The 16163-nt window shown below is 36.8% G+C and overlaps 1 protein-coding gene across 2 annotated transcripts; it reads left to right on the forward strand.

Moving 5' to 3' along the window:
- The first annotated feature begins 31 nt into the window (after window positions 1–31).
- On the forward strand, window positions 32–15586 carry ttc17 (tetratricopeptide repeat domain 17). Of its 2 annotated transcripts, none has more exons than XM_008405690.3 (25): window positions 32–252; window positions 1403–1492; window positions 1616–1788; window positions 1880–1991; window positions 2887–3018; window positions 3378–3487; window positions 3581–3728; window positions 3979–4118; window positions 4503–4663; window positions 5159–5271; window positions 6009–6161; window positions 6836–6951; window positions 7904–8060; window positions 8180–8251; window positions 8541–8765; window positions 9385–9604; window positions 11597–11716; window positions 12173–12468; window positions 12576–12729; window positions 12823–12943; window positions 13184–13343; window positions 13615–13698; window positions 14147–14266; window positions 14366–14509; window positions 14608–15586. In XM_008405690.3, exons 1-25 carry the CDS (start codon window positions 82–84, stop codon window positions 14737–14739), a joined length of 3624 nt encoding a protein of 1207 aa, XP_008403912.2. In that variant the 5' UTR covers window positions 32–81; the 3' UTR covers window positions 14740–15586. The 2 variants fall into 2 exon arrangements, with proteins under 2 accessions (XP_008403912.2, XP_008403913.2); XM_008405691.3 differs by having other exon boundaries at window positions 33–252; window positions 1619–1788.
- Window positions 15587–16163: the final 577 nt, after the last annotated feature.

Consider the following 16163-nt stretch of genomic DNA (forward strand, 5'->3'; position numbering starts at 1 on the left):
TTTTTTTTCGCTTGCTGGGCACGCGAGCACCATCACGCGGCAGGAGACTGACGTTGCCGCAGAGCAGCAGGAGACCGAAAAATGGCGGACCTCAGGAAAATCTGTCCTGAGTCTTTGCCCTGCCGTGTCAACCACACACAGAAAACGTCGTTCCAGGGGAAGCTTTTCGTCTTTCTTTGTGTACTTATAGTGGATTCCGGAGGAGCCACGACACATTGGGTCGTCACAGAAGATGGGAAAATTCAACAACAAGTATGCCAGTTAGCTTACTGACCTGCTAACGCTTACGTTATGTGGTTAGCCTAAACAGCTAAGTATTTCCCCCCCCCTATAAATTAGTAATAACGACTGTCTGCATTGCTCTGTAATTGTATTTATTGGAACCTACTAAGACTTACAAGCCCCGGTCTTGTTTTATAGAAAGGGTGTAAATGTTGGTCTAAAAACAAAATGTTCAAGTATCGTGCTTGATGTGTTTAAGTAAGATAACGTCACTCTGTCAATCGGTTGTGAAAGTCCAGTTCAAAATGATGACCACATCATCGCAAAGAAACATAAGTTCATCTGATAGAAACGGCTAAGGAGCAATTAATTTATGTGAGACACATAGTTCATGTTTTAAGTGACACGCTAATTAATGGGTCTGACGGTACAAGTTAGCAGTACTGGAGTGAGTTCAAGATGTTTACGAGTGCAATAATCGTGCTGTTAACCTCATCGAGTAGGTTTGCAGATTTTCTAAATGCTTGTGGATGATAACAAGATAACTCATTTGGACTGAAAAAAAGGGCATCTACAAGGTTTAAATAGTAAATTCTAGGATTATTTATTCACTCATTTAACATTGTAAACTTGTTGGAAATGTGAGTTCTTGTAATAAAAAAATCTAAATCATTTTTGTAGACATTACCAATTGGTCTTTAACATTTTTTCTTAGCTCTGCGTGTAAGAGGTTAGAATATATGTCAGGTATTTGACTTGTAACAATCGGTTTATTCAGCTAAATAGTCAGTGGCATTTCGTTTTCACTATTAGTATTAGGCACTCAACATTCTGCCTTAGACAAAAAAATAATAATTTTGCCCCTTATATCAGATGTCAATTCTCAAATTAGCATAGAAATTATTTAAAGTTTTTTTTTTTTTTTTGATGGACTCTGGAGCTTCAGATTTAATTCTACTTATGTTTAGATGAATGAAAAACAGTTTTGGTTGATGAGAAGTTTAGCAATAAACACCACCTATGTTGTTTCAAAGAATGCACTCATAGACAGTAAATTATATTCTGTATATGTTTATGAAATTCTCAAAACTGCAAACCACAATGGCAAATCACACAGTTGCCATGTTTAATTTACATTACCTACATCCAAAGATTAATCCACTGCCTCATTCCAATTCAGGTGGACTCTCCTTTGAATCTAAAACATCCTCATGATGTGGTAATCTTCATGAGACAAGAAACTCGTGTAAACTACCTCAAGACTTTGGAGGTGTGTGGGTTTCTCTTTTAATTTTACTGTAGTCAAGGAGTTGACAGTTGGATATTTTCATTCCTTTGCATTTCATTTTGGCTTTACCAATTTTAAGACTTGTTTTTGTTTACATTATGTGAGCAGAAGCAGTTAGTAGCACAAAAGATTCACATTGAGGAGAATGAAGACCGAGACACAGGTTTGGAGCAGCGGCACTATAAAGAGGATTCAGATTGTATAATGGCTAAGGTGCCACTTGGAGACCTGGATCTGTATGATGGTACTTATATCTCCTTGGAGAGTAAAGACATAAGGTAAGCTTTAGTAAAATGTCAAAACAAGTAGTTGTGATTTGACAAGAAATATGACGTCTTAAGACATAATCAGATTCTTCTCTCATTGCAGCTCTGAAGATTATGTCGATTCACAATCTGCTCTGCCGCCAGATCTAGAAAAGCCAGACTGTGCTAAAGTTTTTGAACTACCTTATAGTATCCATGCTTTCCAGCATCTCAGGGTGAGTAGTAGTTTAATTGTATTGGAGAGATGCTATGCTCTCCATATCTTTGTGCACAACAGTTCAATAAGCTTTCAATCTTTCACCTATTTGTCTTTTTTAGTTACAATAGTCAAACATCTTGCTGTGTCATTCAAAATCACTGAGGATATGAAAGAACAGACAGTCTGACAGAATTATTAAAATTCACAATATGGGGCAAAAACATATGTGTAACAATAACAAAAATAGACTTACAGTTTACTTTTTAAGATTTTGCTCCTTATTGATAGGCCTTTTCTTTTTAATAACGCAGTGTGGGGATAATTTAGTAGTAAGTCATTTTTGTTACATGTTTTGGTGAAGTATTTCATTTAGTTTTCTTTAAATTAAAAATGTAAGTTGGTAACAGCATGCATTATTTTATATGGGTTTAACTGTTGTGTTATCTTTACATATTTTAGCTTTTGTGTAAGGCGTATTCAATGATTTTTTGATTAAATTTTAGCAGACATTTATATTCAAAGCTGTCTTTGGCATCACTGTGCAATCAGTGGAGTTCTGATTGGGTTGTCAGCTATTTTTATAGTATTTGTAAGGCGCTGAACATAATTGTCTTGCTTCTTTTTGGATCTGTGCAAACAGCAACAGCACAGATGCAGACAGACATTGCTCTTATTATTTTCTTTTTAAAACAGAAGCTAAAGGTTATGTTAGAGATACCTGCAGGGAATCATAAATTAAAGTTAATATTCTAAATTTCAGTTTAGTTCCAACGACAGATTATGAACAAGATCCTTAGGGTAATTATTTGTTGTATAATAACTTGAAATAAAGTTGTTGTTTTTTTTAAAGTGCTGACTGTACAACATGGCACAATTCTGTGTAATCTGTATTTTCATTTGCTTTACCATAGGGGGTACAGGAGAGAGCAAACTTGACCTCTCCACTTCTTTCTAAGGATGATCCCATTTTTAGTTCTTTAACTAAAAAGTTTGGCCGCACTGTTGATGAAGTGGGCCACCGCATTCATCAGACCTTGCAGAAGGTAAACTTTTCCTCAACAACTTTGCTCCTTAAAGTGTATTAAAAAAAAGAAAAAGAAAATATTTTGCTGCTTTTATCAAATTGAATCTGTTTTGAAAAAAACTTATCTGACATGTTTTTGAGATTGATATTTGAGTATATTTTGTGTTCGGCTGAAGTCTGCATGTGACAATGTCTGTACCTTTGAAAGAAATATAAACGCAGCACATACTCTATTTGCATTCTGCATCTTCATCTGCGTGTGAGCCTAAATGGGCGTCTGAGATTCATTGTCCAGTGCAGCTTAATGTGCATCACTGCTGTGAGGTAGCATTTTATAGAGCGTTAAAATGGTTTTACATTACGCTTTTTGTTTTTCAGAATTCATCTTCCTGGGTGTTGTATAACATGGCATCCTTTTACTGGCGTATGAAAAATGAACCTCAGAGGGCAGTGGACTGTGTAGTGCGTGCTTTGCATTTCTCTCCCAGGTAATAACTGGTGGGCCAAAAGGCCTTTGCACTACTTGACTGTGTTCTGTGAGTATGCTCACAGGTGTGTCAATGTGTGTTTTGTTCTTACAGACAGCACAAGGATATAGCGCTGATAAACATGGCCAACATCCTGCACCGGGCCCATTTCTCAGCTGATGCTGCTATTCTTGCCCACGCTGCCCTAGACCTTACCTCAGATCTCTTTACCAGTCATTACACATTGGGCAACATTTACGCTGTAAGTAAAAGTGAAACCTGTCAGCTTCACTGAAAGTTCTTATGTCTACTTCAAAGAGTGGTCATATGCAAAGGATCTTTAGTGTATACACTTTCAAGCTCAGCTTTTTTGCCTCTGTGTGTTTTGAATATATTGTCTGTGTTAAAAAAAGACAATATATTCCTAAACTAAGTGCCTATAAACACAGTTTATAGGCATTAACACAGCATTCATAGTCTTGATTTATACTCTCCTGTTGCTGTTTCACCAGATGCTTGGGGAATACAACCACTCAGTGTTGTGCTACGAGCAGGCACTGCAGGCCCAGCCAGGCTTTGAGCAGGCCCTGAGGAGGAAACACGCTGTGCTCTGTCAGCAAAAGCTGGAGCAACGCCTAGAAGCTCAACACAGGTAGGCCAATGCTTGTGCAGTGGCTCTTGCAGGTTTTCCGTTCCTTTTTTTTTCATGCAACCTACATTTTCTGTTTGAATGACAGTTCAAACTGGGTGCATTGCAAGATTAAATCATAATCTTCTGTATCATCAAATTGTTTGGTATGACTGTTAAACATTTTTGTTATTTCTTATTCCTTTCCAGATCAATAACTGTAAAAAAAACAATGCTGTCAAAAGTGTGCTGAATGTATATTTGCTTTCATTGCAAAATCAGTTTCATGTTGATAACAAGTAGAAATACTTGAGTTGAGAAATGCCTAGATTTGGCAAACTGTCAGTTGTTTGTTCATATTTTCTGATAACTATTCTGTATTTTTCATCTTTGCTTGTGTGCTTGCAGATCCCTGCAGAGGACTCTGAATGAGCTGAAGGAGTACCAGAAGCAACATGACCACTACCTCCGCCAGCAGGAGGCGCTAGAAAAACACAAGCTGCTACAAGAGGAGCAGATTCTGCGCAATATTATCCATGAAACCCAAATGGCCAAGGAAGCTCAACTTGGTGAGATGCAATTCCTATTAGCTAAACTAGACCATGAAAGAGTTGAGAAAAATATTTAAAAAAACAAAAATTTGTGCTTTCACTTTTTGAAGTTCCAACACAGTTCCACTATGTTGGAAATTAATGTACAACTTCCAATACTGTCGGACATTGTATGTTAGGACAGCAGAGATACCTGGGACTGCATGAATCTAAAGAAACGTTTCATGGGAAATGAGATGTCACTCTTGTGAAAAACTATAATTGCAGCTTCTTTTTTTTTTTTTACAGCACTTGTCAACAATTTCAGCAATGCGTTTTATTGTCAGTCATACCTTAGTAGTTTAACTATGAACCACATCCTCTTTTGAAATTGACTAAATCTACAATACACCTTTTTCTGTTTTGAAACAGAACTATTCATATAATCGTAATGTCATTGTTTACTTGCATAATAAGCTGCAAGACACAAATGATGCAAGAGTGTTGAGCACCATATGTTTTGTTTTGTTTTAGGAAATCATCAGATGTGCCCACTAGGTCAGCAGCAACGCCGCCTGTATTGCCCCTTCGATCTCCCTGTGCGGTATCACCGGGGTGATCTTTTCGAACATGTCCACCATGTCCAAGTGAGTTTTGGGATAGAAAAAAAGTAGAGCATGTAGTGTAAGTCAAAAGTGTAGACACAAGCAGGTACTCTTGTTCTTTATTGTTATGAGGGCATATTTGTTTTATTTATGGTACTTGTGAATATCATGTAAGCAAATTATCATACCTAGTAGTAGAGTTTTTATTATGGCAAGAACCATAAAAGTGATTGAAGTGAAAAAGCACTCCCTCCCCGCCTTGATAAAGACAAGCCAAAAAGCCAAGAATATTCCAGGAACTGATTTGGGTGTGGAGGTGAGAAAGTTTCCACCCCTAATTCCCTCTACTGCAAAGATATGTTTATTACCATTACATATGTTATTACCAGTATTATAAAACCTCCCAGTTTCCCAAATGTGAAGCTACATTCACCTTGCTTTTTAGGGAAAATGCAGATCTTGAATGAATGTTTACATGGCGAAAAAGAAATAAAAATCAAAGATTAAATTGTCAAAAACTATTCAGTCTGATTATAATCAGCAGGCTACAGCAGTGTTTAATATATTTGATCAAACTACATTACTCCAAGATACCTTTTTTGGATAATGGATGTACCTAGAAAATATAGATTTCTATTTTGAGACATTTAACTTATTATTACAGTTATTATATTTAACTGAAATAAGAGTAATGCAGTACTTTACTATGAGACCCTAAAGAGATATTTGAGGACAAATTTAACAACAATGGCAAGTTCTTTCTCTGTGTTGGTTTACAGTTTGGAGAGGCGCTGTCTGTAGCATCCAGTGTGGCGCTTGTATCAGAACGCAGCTCCAACCAGACAGCTTCCAGCCACCAGCTCCGTCCCACTGTGTCTGGTGATCAGGACCCTGCTGCAGCCCTCTGGGGTGGCCAAGAGGAGTACACAAAGGCAAGAGGAACACTGACATTTTATTTGTACTTGTTCTATAGAGACTATTAAAATAAGCAGAAATATCTTCCTTATAGCATTGGTTTGAAAACAAGGACTAATTTTTTAACAGACTGTATTATGTGGTTGTTAAAATGTAGTTTTGGGTCTGTGACGACGCCTACGTTTTTTGCATGTGTGGTCTTTAAACTAAGTACTAAGCTAAAACCTAAACTGTGTACTTGTAGATACCTACACTCTCAGTGTCTCAGAAATGTAAATGTATGTTCTAGTACCACTTAAGTTGAGTAAAGAATAGTATAAAAATATTTAAGTGGCATGAGAATGGAGCCTTGAGGAACCCCATTAGCAGGATGAAAGAAACATCTGCACTGTTGTTCCACAAAACCTTGCGATCATTTTATATATTTTAGAGATGTGGATACAAATAAACTAGAAATATCACAGAATCAGTTTTCTATTCTTTTTTTTTTGTGAATCAGCTAAATATAATACATTGTTTGACTCATCATTCTAATATTTGACAGACTTTGGTTTGCTAATCAAACAGTAGATTTGTTTAATTTTGTAGCCAGAACAGTAAATTATGTTAGAAGTTTTTTCTGGTCTTTTTTTTTTTTTACTAAAGCGTTTGCTTCTGATGAGGAATGATTGAAAATGTGGTTTTGTTTTAGGACACACAGAGGACATTGTGGCCTCAGAGGTCAGACTGTGCCCATCAGTTCCCAAGTATACCACCTGCCCATCTGCTACCAACCTATTTCCTCTCACCTGAAGCACAGGGCCTGGGGTTAGTTCACATTATTTGATTGACTTTTGATAAATATTCTTTAACTAAGAATCTAAATTAACAGTTGGAAAGTTAATTTGTCACCTAAATATATTTGTGTCTCTTTCAAATGATTCTAAATGTAATTATGTTTAGGTCCAGATCTGATAGAGGCTAATCCAAGTGTGAATTTTCATACTTTCTATGATTTTCTTTCATAATTTAAATCCAATAAAACCTTATTTGGTGATTTATACATATATACATCACCGAGTAAACCTTGTACTAAGATCGAAGCAACTACAGTATGCTGAGTTTTCTTCACGCAGTGTGTGTGTGGATGATTTTGCAACTTTGTTTTTGTTTGTTTTCTGCAGAACGTTATTGAGGACAAGTTTAACATTATCTTAGCCAGATTTGGCTAGTTTCATGGTCTGATCAGCGGTTTTGTCTGCTTGTTGCATCTGCAAATTAGACTGTGATTCTGGAAAATATCTTTGCTGTTATTGTTTAAAAATTAAGACCTTGCTTGACCAGTCAGAATTAATTAAGCTGTCACTATGCAAAACTGCCTCCGGGAACTTCTGTTATCAGCTGTTCCTGTTTGAGATACACCAAAGATACTCTGCACTGAGGCAGAGAAATATAACTGACAACAAGCAGTTATATGTTTGTAAATAGGGATGCACAATATTACTAAATATCTTTAGTAAATATCATTTGCAATATATTCCCATTTTCATGTTTTTAGTCATCTGTGCTTACATCACTCTGTGATCTAACGCATGTTGGGCAATGTCATTTAGGTCTGTTAACATTTCCTAATTGCTCATAGATTGATCTCACATTGGCAGGTTCTCTGGTTTCTTGAGAAACTACAGACCAAACGACAACAAAAAAATAATCATTTTAGTGCTACATTGGCTGCTCATTGAAAACATTTCATAAACACAATCAAATTATTTCTTTTCAGCCCAGTGGCAACTCTCCTGTATAGCAGCTCTGGCCCCATTTCAGTAGACGGTCCACCAGACTGTAGTCCTGTCCCTCAACCGTATCCAGTTTTCCTCCCCGCCTCATTAGACTGGCCCCTGGAAGAAAAGGAGCTGCCAGATTCCTTTGCATCTGAGGTATCAGTTTGTTCATTGATTTAATAATATACGGCTGTGTTGGTTTAAGTGTTGGTTATTTTATTTCTTTTCTCTTTTCAAAATAAAGTTAAATGATATAAACACGTCTTTGTTTACAGATGCTACATTTACGCAGTGGAGGATTTGCACTGGAGCAAGTTGGCGACAGAATAGCACAAGCTACAAAAGAAGTAAACTCATTTTTATTTCTACACAGCAGCATATTGCATTCAATAATACAGACAGTCTTGGCACAACATATGTAAAAATTTAACAATATAAAAAAACTTTATTCATCTTTAACATCAAAAATTGAATGTACACAATGTTCAGCCACCGTTAAGACACTTAAGTTTTTATTTGGTGCTTATATGCTTATGTGCTTATCTCACGTGCTTATATGTCACATTCTGATACTTCTATTTACATTTATTTTACACTGTCTACCTATTAAGAGCTAACAGGCATTTGTTTATTTAGGCCACTATACCCCACTGGCTGGTCAACAATGAGGCAGCTCTATTTTGGCAGGCCAAAGGCAACGGCAGTCGTGCCTTGCAGTGCCTGCGTCAAGTGTTGAACTCTGCTCCGCCTTCACACCATCACTTGGCCCTCACCAATGCTGCTAACCTGCTGCTGCACTACGGTTTGACCCCCCATGCACAAATGCTGCTGGACCATGTGTTGACACTCAATACATCTGAGGTAAATGAAAGTTGGTTTATAAAGTAATAAGCATTTTAAAACTGCATATTCAAGAAATTTCTTGAGAAGAAAAACTCAGAGATTAGTTTGTATCTTCAGAAATTGTGATTGTGAATATGAATAAATAAGGGTTAGAGATCCAGGGCGTGAGTGAGACATGACAAATTTTAGCAAATTTATTTATTTAGCAATAGTTTTCGGTAAAACCCAACCCTTTTGTTATTTGTTTTTCTAGATTGTTTGAGTAGGTCTATTCAATCTAGAATAAGTGTTTAATAATTACATCTTGTTCTAACTCACATATTGCAGTTTTTATACTTGTTTAATGTAAGTTAGTTCAAATGCCAAAAAATTGCAATTTTGGGTGGGGTTGCTTTTCCATCAGCTGCACTTGCTGCATTCAGGTAAACTTGGTGCACTCAGAGCAGTGCGCCTTGAAAGCTAATAGAGATGTCACTTTAAAAACTGCAATTTGTGAACAAGGATGTTTAGACTGTTGTATACCTTGTTTTATCTATCAGTGTCACATACACAGATGTCTGTTTAATCTCAGTGTCAAGATATGCAAGTTACACCTGAGGTAATTTTCTCTGTGTCTCGTTTTGTTTTCCTCGCTCAGCCTCACGCCCTGCTCAGCTTGGTGAATGTGCATTTGGCCCAGAGCAATGTGACAGGTGCTTTGGCCTTGTTTCGCCACATTCTGGAGACAACCCTGTCCTCGTCGTCTTCCTTCTCATCCATTGCTGCCTGCGAGCAATGTCGCACCAGCCTGCCTTTACTACGCTGTCTTCAGTTCTACCCTTCGCTTTACAATCTTTCCCACCGACAACCTTGTTCACGTAAGTAACCTAAACAGAGTAAGGAATTTTTTTCCTCACAATATGTAAAAAAAAAAAAAAAAACTTTCACTAGTGGGGTACAATAAAAATAATGAATCATATTTTAATGAAACAAATTATTTGAGTCCGTACTCGAAGGTTTACATTTAAATAGATTTTGGTTGATGACTAGGAGAGGTACATGATTCATATGATGATGTACTCTGATTTCTTTCATAGTGTAGTTTATCCAATTTAACCAATCTAGATGCAGCTATATTCAAAATGTCTCTCCTCAAGCAAACAAGCAGCTTTACATTTTTCTCTTTTAAATCACACAACTGAGAGAGTAAAGTTCTTTTTAAATACAGGGCTTTCAGTCAAAGCATTTAATTTTGCACAGTCATTACAGCCTCTGCATTCTATTAGAAATGCGACTTAAAAAATCTGAATCCTTTTCTTAACATACCTCTCTACCCAGTCTGAATACAGAATAATTACCCAAACTGCATAAATAAATGTCTCTGTAATAATATTTATCTATAAAATTTATTCTCAAGCACTTTGAATTGCTTTGTTGCTGAAATTGTGCTATATAAATGAAATTACCTTACCTCAAAAATGTTGTTCAACTCATATTTATGTTGCCTATTGCTGTTCTTTAATTTAAAACCGCCATCAAATGGTGCTGCGCTCATCACTCCATGGTGCTCCATACCATCAGTCAAACACACCAGAGTGGAGCTGCTCTATTCTCATAGGTCACAGATCACTCAATGCTGCATTCATTTTGCACTTGGACATATATTCTCACTTAAACAAGTTTGCAGATGTTATATGTTTTTACAATCCACACTGCAATAAAAGGAGTTACATTTGTTTCTCTAATTAAATAATCAAAATCAAAGAATTAAGCCCAGTCCTATTTTTTTCCCATGTATTTTTTCAGTTTGAATTGCAGTCTATCAGTCTTACAGATGAGCTCTTAAATTTTAAACCATTACTAAAAGTTACCAGTCAGAATTGAATAAGTTGCTCTTATTTTTGATGAACACTAACTTTTTACTTGTACCACAAGGTGGCATCATAAGCCACCAAGTGGACTGGTGACTGCCACTGTCTTTTTCATTGCATCTGCAACTGGTACTACACTGAAATATATATATATATATATATATATATATATATATATATATATATATTAGACGAACAATTGAATAATAAATTTAAATTGCGCAATAAGTTGGTGATATTAAACTTTTGAACTCAGAGGAAAAAAAGTTAATTAGGAAATTTTCCAGATTTAAAAAAATCTAAATCAGCTTTCTGTTGGACAGAGGAAGTAAAAGGAGTCTGAGTGATATGTGCTTTCATGTTGTCCCCTCTGAGGGCCTTTAGAGCTGCTGTAAAAATGCTGTGATGTATGATGTGTTCTTTATTTGAACAGAAACCACGTGTTTTCTTTTTTCAGTGCAGCTGAGGGGAAAAGTGCTTTGAAGTGGAGAAATTCTGCTTCTCAATAATTTAAGCAGCTGAAAATAGCTAATGGTAACTTTAGATAAGACTATATTTTACTCTCTAAAGCTAAATATTGTTGCAGTAAAATATACTTGAGTCCTTGCGTTCAAACAAGCACTAACCAAACTCTCCTGTTTTATTAGTAAAGTTTACAGAGGTGGCTCCTTGGTGCTTGAACAGAAACGTGTTTGCTTATGTTTTCTCAAACTCTTTAAAATTAAGAAATCTCTTATTCAACAGCTTAACTTCTAAAATGTATACGAATGGAGCTTGTTTTAAAATGCAATATGGAGCCATGAAGGTAGTGGAACAAAAGTGCCAATTTCTGTGCTGTAAAAAAAACTAGGGAAGTAAAAAGTGAAAGTCAACAGAGTACAGAAGATTAAAAAACAATAACATGTCAGTTTCTATTGATATGTTTTAAAAACTACTAATGTGGACATAATGAAAGCAGTAATGCTTCGAATACTAATTGAAGTTTTTTCGGTGATCCAGAAGATGGAATCTGCATGACTGAGGAAAACTTTGGCATACAGCTGGAGGAATGGGAGGACAGTGAAGAGAAGCAGGACACAACTGCCAGTTCTGCCATTGAAGACATGTTGCTCTTTGAGAGTAAGATCAGAACTTCATTTGATCTGTTATTAAAACTGACATACAGTTAGGAAAAGGGGTTATCCCACAATTAGAATTAAAGTTAGTTTTAACATTCAGAGCTTTGCAAGAGTATTTAAACCTTTTTCCTCCACATTTTGATACATTACAACGTTAGTAGAATCCCATTCCTTTCAATTCAATTCAGCTTGATATTACAGTACAACCCAATTTGACTACAGTCCAGATAAGTATTTAAGAAGAAGAAACAAGCACACAACATTACGTTACACGCAATAAATAAATAGATTATGCTTTCCTAATCCCAGAACTGAAAGAGTTTTATTTAGTTTAGCTCATAAAGATTCTTTTGTAGTTTGCTTCATGAACAAAAGAAACTGCCGATGACGATTTGATCCTGATTAGTTTTTTTTTTGTTTGTTTTCAACACTTTTCTTCTTTTTTCCAATCTTTCAGATGTGATCCTAGACAGTAATGGCTCAGGCGAGGCGACGACACAGCAGCAGGCTTCTCCCTCCTCCACTGGACCTGCCAAAATGTCGTCATCCTTTGGAGACGGAGGAGTGGAAAAAGAGGATGAATGGCAGCTGAAGGAGGACCTGATGGGAGCATTTGAGGGAGCGCTGGACGTGGGAGGGAAACGCGGAGACCTGCAAGGCATCAGAGTGCTGAAGAATGACCGCGTCATGGGGGCCCGAGCAGGAAGTGGACCGTGTTTTGGAAACTGTGAAGATGATGATGGAGCAGAGTGGGTAAGAGTTAAAACTGAGCTTTTGTTCTAAATTATTAAAAGTAAGTTGGAGAATGTGACTAAAGTTGGCTTGAATGTGTGTTATTGGTTTTTATTGTGTGTTCTTAGATCACCTTCCAGGTAAAACGGGTCCGTAAATCAAAGGCAGATGGGTCAGAAAGTGTCTCCATGACTGATGACAGTCAAAACGAGGAGTCGATGCCTGGAGGGAGCTCTGTACTGGAAATCAGTGGTCCAACTATCCCATCTCCTGGTCCTTCAGGTAGCAAAAACATCTGCGTTTGATATGCCTACTAAGGCAGAAACGTGGGGAAAAATGGTACTTGATAAGGATCTTTTTATGCTTTTTGATCAGGTCGCTGGAGAGACTATACAAGTCTTGGCTGGCCTGGACCAGAGGAGTGCCAGCGCACACGGAGGGTTGACCTCACTACTGTAGCTAGTACATGGTTGGCTGTTTCTGCCAAGAATATTGAGTAAGTCTGTCATCATAATAAAGTAGTTGGAATATATTTTCCTATGTATTTATTTAGGCAAATTGCAAATTTGCAATAGTAGTCGCCTTTAGGAGAAATAAAGACAAAGTTAGCCATAGTTTTTATTCCTGGGAAAGAAAGCAGCAAAATAGCATGATGTCTGTTTGTCATGTTAAATTAGAAGCATTTAAAACAGGTGTTTAATCCATCATTTTGTATCTCATCACCACTTTTATATAGCATCACAGAGCACATAGACTTTGCCACCCCACTCCAAGAGCCTGCAGCTGAACCTTTATGCAATGCCAACCTAGCTGCCAGTATGCACACCCTGGACCACCTGGCAGGTGTAGCCAACCGCGCCTCCATCCACTACACAGGGGAAGCCCAGCTGCGAGAGGTACAGAGGCTGAGGCCAACTATTACACAAACTAATGATCAAAACAATTCAAGCTGTATGTGTGAGATTGACATGAAGGCAGTGTTAAAGAAAACCGAATAAACCGAATCACTCTGACTAAAGTGGTTAGAAATGTTACTATTCTTATTTAAATGCATTTTGTTTCACACATGCAGTTTGATAAATTACAGATTATGTAATTAATCAAATACCCAAGTATCAGATTCTGTTTTTAGTCTCACTGGGGTCTTTTTTTTTGTCACTTCTGAAGGTTCTGCAGAACCTTGGGAAAGATAAGTTTCCTCCCCAGTCATTTGAGCAGGTGGGAACTCGCATTGCTAAAGTCTTGGAGAAGGTAAGTCCACTAAGGAGTAATATTTACTTATGACCAGTAATTTTTATATATATGTTGAGGTGGGAGTTGAGTTTTAAATTGAACATTGCTAATTGTCAAGCACCTGAGAGCTATGCATTTATATTTACTAATAGTTATTTTTGTCTTATGGAGGGAGTGAGTAAAACTGTCTTCAGATACTCTAACATCAAAGCCAAGTTTTCTCTATTGACTAAAGGAAGAACCTCTAGAGATTAAAGACTTGGTGGTTTTATGTCTTGCAGTCAGTTCTGTTAAATGTCTCTGTTTTATTTTACAATTTCAAACATAAAACATGCAAGTTTTCTTTTCTGTTTGAGTTGTGTTGGGAAGGAGAAACATGAACAGGTCTGCAACAAGTGAACAGGTAACTAAAATGGTATTAACTTTTCAAACTCAATTAATTTTGCAATTTTTTTCCTCCAATCAGAATCAGACATCTTGGGTGTTGTCCAGCATGGCTGCACTGTACTGGAGAGTGAAAGGTCAAGGCAAGAGAGCCATCGACTGCCTGCGGCAAGCCCTTAACTATGCCCCTCATCACATGAAGGCAAGATGGACACAATTATTTAGTCTACTTATAGCAAGTAATAAATCCATAAATAAAATATATTTATTGTGTTTTTTCTGCTCTTGAATTATGGAACAGGATGTACCACTTATCAGCTTGGCCAACATCTTCCAAAACGCTAGGTTGTGGGAGGATGCCCTCACAGTCGCTCGCATGGCTGTCGAGATTGCACCGCACTTTGTCGTGAACCACTTTACCCTTGCCAATGTCTATATTGCAATGGTAACAACGCTAAATCAAATAATTGTTGGTTCTGATGTATGTTTTTCTGGTCTTGTACTGTAACAGCATCTTAAATCTTTTTTTCTTCTCTGTAACAGGAGGAGTTTGAGAAAGCAATGCACTGGTATGAATCCACTTTGAAGCTGCAGCCAGAGTTCGCCCCTGCCAAAGATCGACTGAGAACCATTCAGTGTTATCTGCTCACCAAGAGGGAGCGTCGCCAGCCCTAAACCACTCAACCTGACCTACCCAGTGACCATAAACACATCACACACATGCACACATTCAGACATCCTCCACCACAGAACTATTTGAATAAAATTAAAATATAGGGAAGCTGAAAGTCAACGGTCCTAATTTTGTGTATTTCAGGCCCCTTTTCTTCATTGGTGGTCGAACACGGTTCTGTTAATTAGGTTGAAATGTAGATAATTTAGCCCCACAACTGCAAGACTGTTGCTATTTAACAATCAAAACCTTGTGATGCTCATATCATGTTTTTTTTCCTGTTTGCTTAACTTTAAAAATATGTGGGGGTCAAAGTAAGTTATACTTTTAAAGTCCGACTACTTCTGATGTAACTTTTAATTCAACCTGGGCCAACCAGAACGCGTTATTCTTCTTCTTCTTGAAGATATTTTAAAAATAAAAAAAGTAACGTTTTGCTCCACTGTTTTCAAGAATAATGACATATAACCTCCCAAAGGTGGTGCCAGTTTTAAATTCTAAATGAAAAGGCTGTATTACAGTATTTTGCAAGAAATCTTTTGCTGAGATGATAGGGGAATGTGCTTCTCAACTCGGAAGTTAAACGAGTTTTAATTGAGCGATAATGCCCTCTCTGTGCTTCTTTCAATGAATGGGAATTCTCGGTTTATGCACTTTTTCTTTTTATCATTCCTATTTATATGGGACCTACAAACTGATTTTGCTACAAGCTAATTTAAATATGAAAGAGTGAAAATGACATGCTGTTTCATTTGCTTCTCAACATGTGGGAATTACATGGCAAAAATGGATTTATCATTGGCAGTCTATTAAAAACAAATCTGTATTAAATGTACAGTTTTAAAGGCAGCTTGTGGATTTCCTTTTATTTCTTGGTGTGATGTATGCATGACCTTAGGAAGTGAAAACTTTTGTTGTATTCTTCCTAGTTTAGCATAAGCTATAAACAACATTTGTGCTGCTCCTATGTAAAATATCCTGGTTTAAACTCTCATCCAAAACAAGTCACTCTGGTCTAATGGTGGCGCTGCTGGACCTTTTCTAGCCAGACATCATTTGTCAGCTCCCACATTATCTTCCTCTCAGTATGACGACACCACTTTCATTATATTCCATCTTAACGCTTAATCTTTTAGATACTGTTAAAATATGTCTTCAAAGGACAAGGACAAAAGTACTGTGGATTATATAATATATGTTATATAAATACACATGAGTGAAGCACTTTTTCAGGGCATACAGATTTTGATTTTCATTCTTGCAATAAATATATAAATTCAGAAAGTGAGACCATTAAAACTTCATCAACCAGGAAATTCATCATATCCTGGTTGAATAAAACCTTGTAGTTGGGAAGAAATGTTTTCTAAGATTAGTAATTTTTTGATGGATTTCTTTTCCTGAAGCATATAGATTTTTTTTTATT

This window comes from Poecilia reticulata, chromosome 3 (assembly GCF_904066995.2).
Source record: "Poecilia reticulata chromosome 3, P_reticulata-male-v2, whole genome shotgun sequence".
Taxonomy (NCBI): Eukaryota; Metazoa; Chordata; class Actinopteri; order Cyprinodontiformes; family Poeciliidae; genus Poecilia; species Poecilia reticulata.

Coding starts and splice junctions, on each gene's coding strand:
- ttc17 (XM_008405690.3), top strand. CDS start 82: ATGGCGGACCTCAGGAAAATCTGTCCTGAGTCTTTGCCCTGCCGTGTC. Junction 253..1,402: donor ATGGGAAAATTCAACAACAA/GTATGCCAGTTA, acceptor ATTCCAATTCAG/GTGGACTCTCCTTTGAATCT. Junction 14,267..14,365: donor ATGCCCCTCATCACATGAAG/GCAAGATGGACA, acceptor ATTATGGAACAG/GATGTACCACTTATCAGCTT.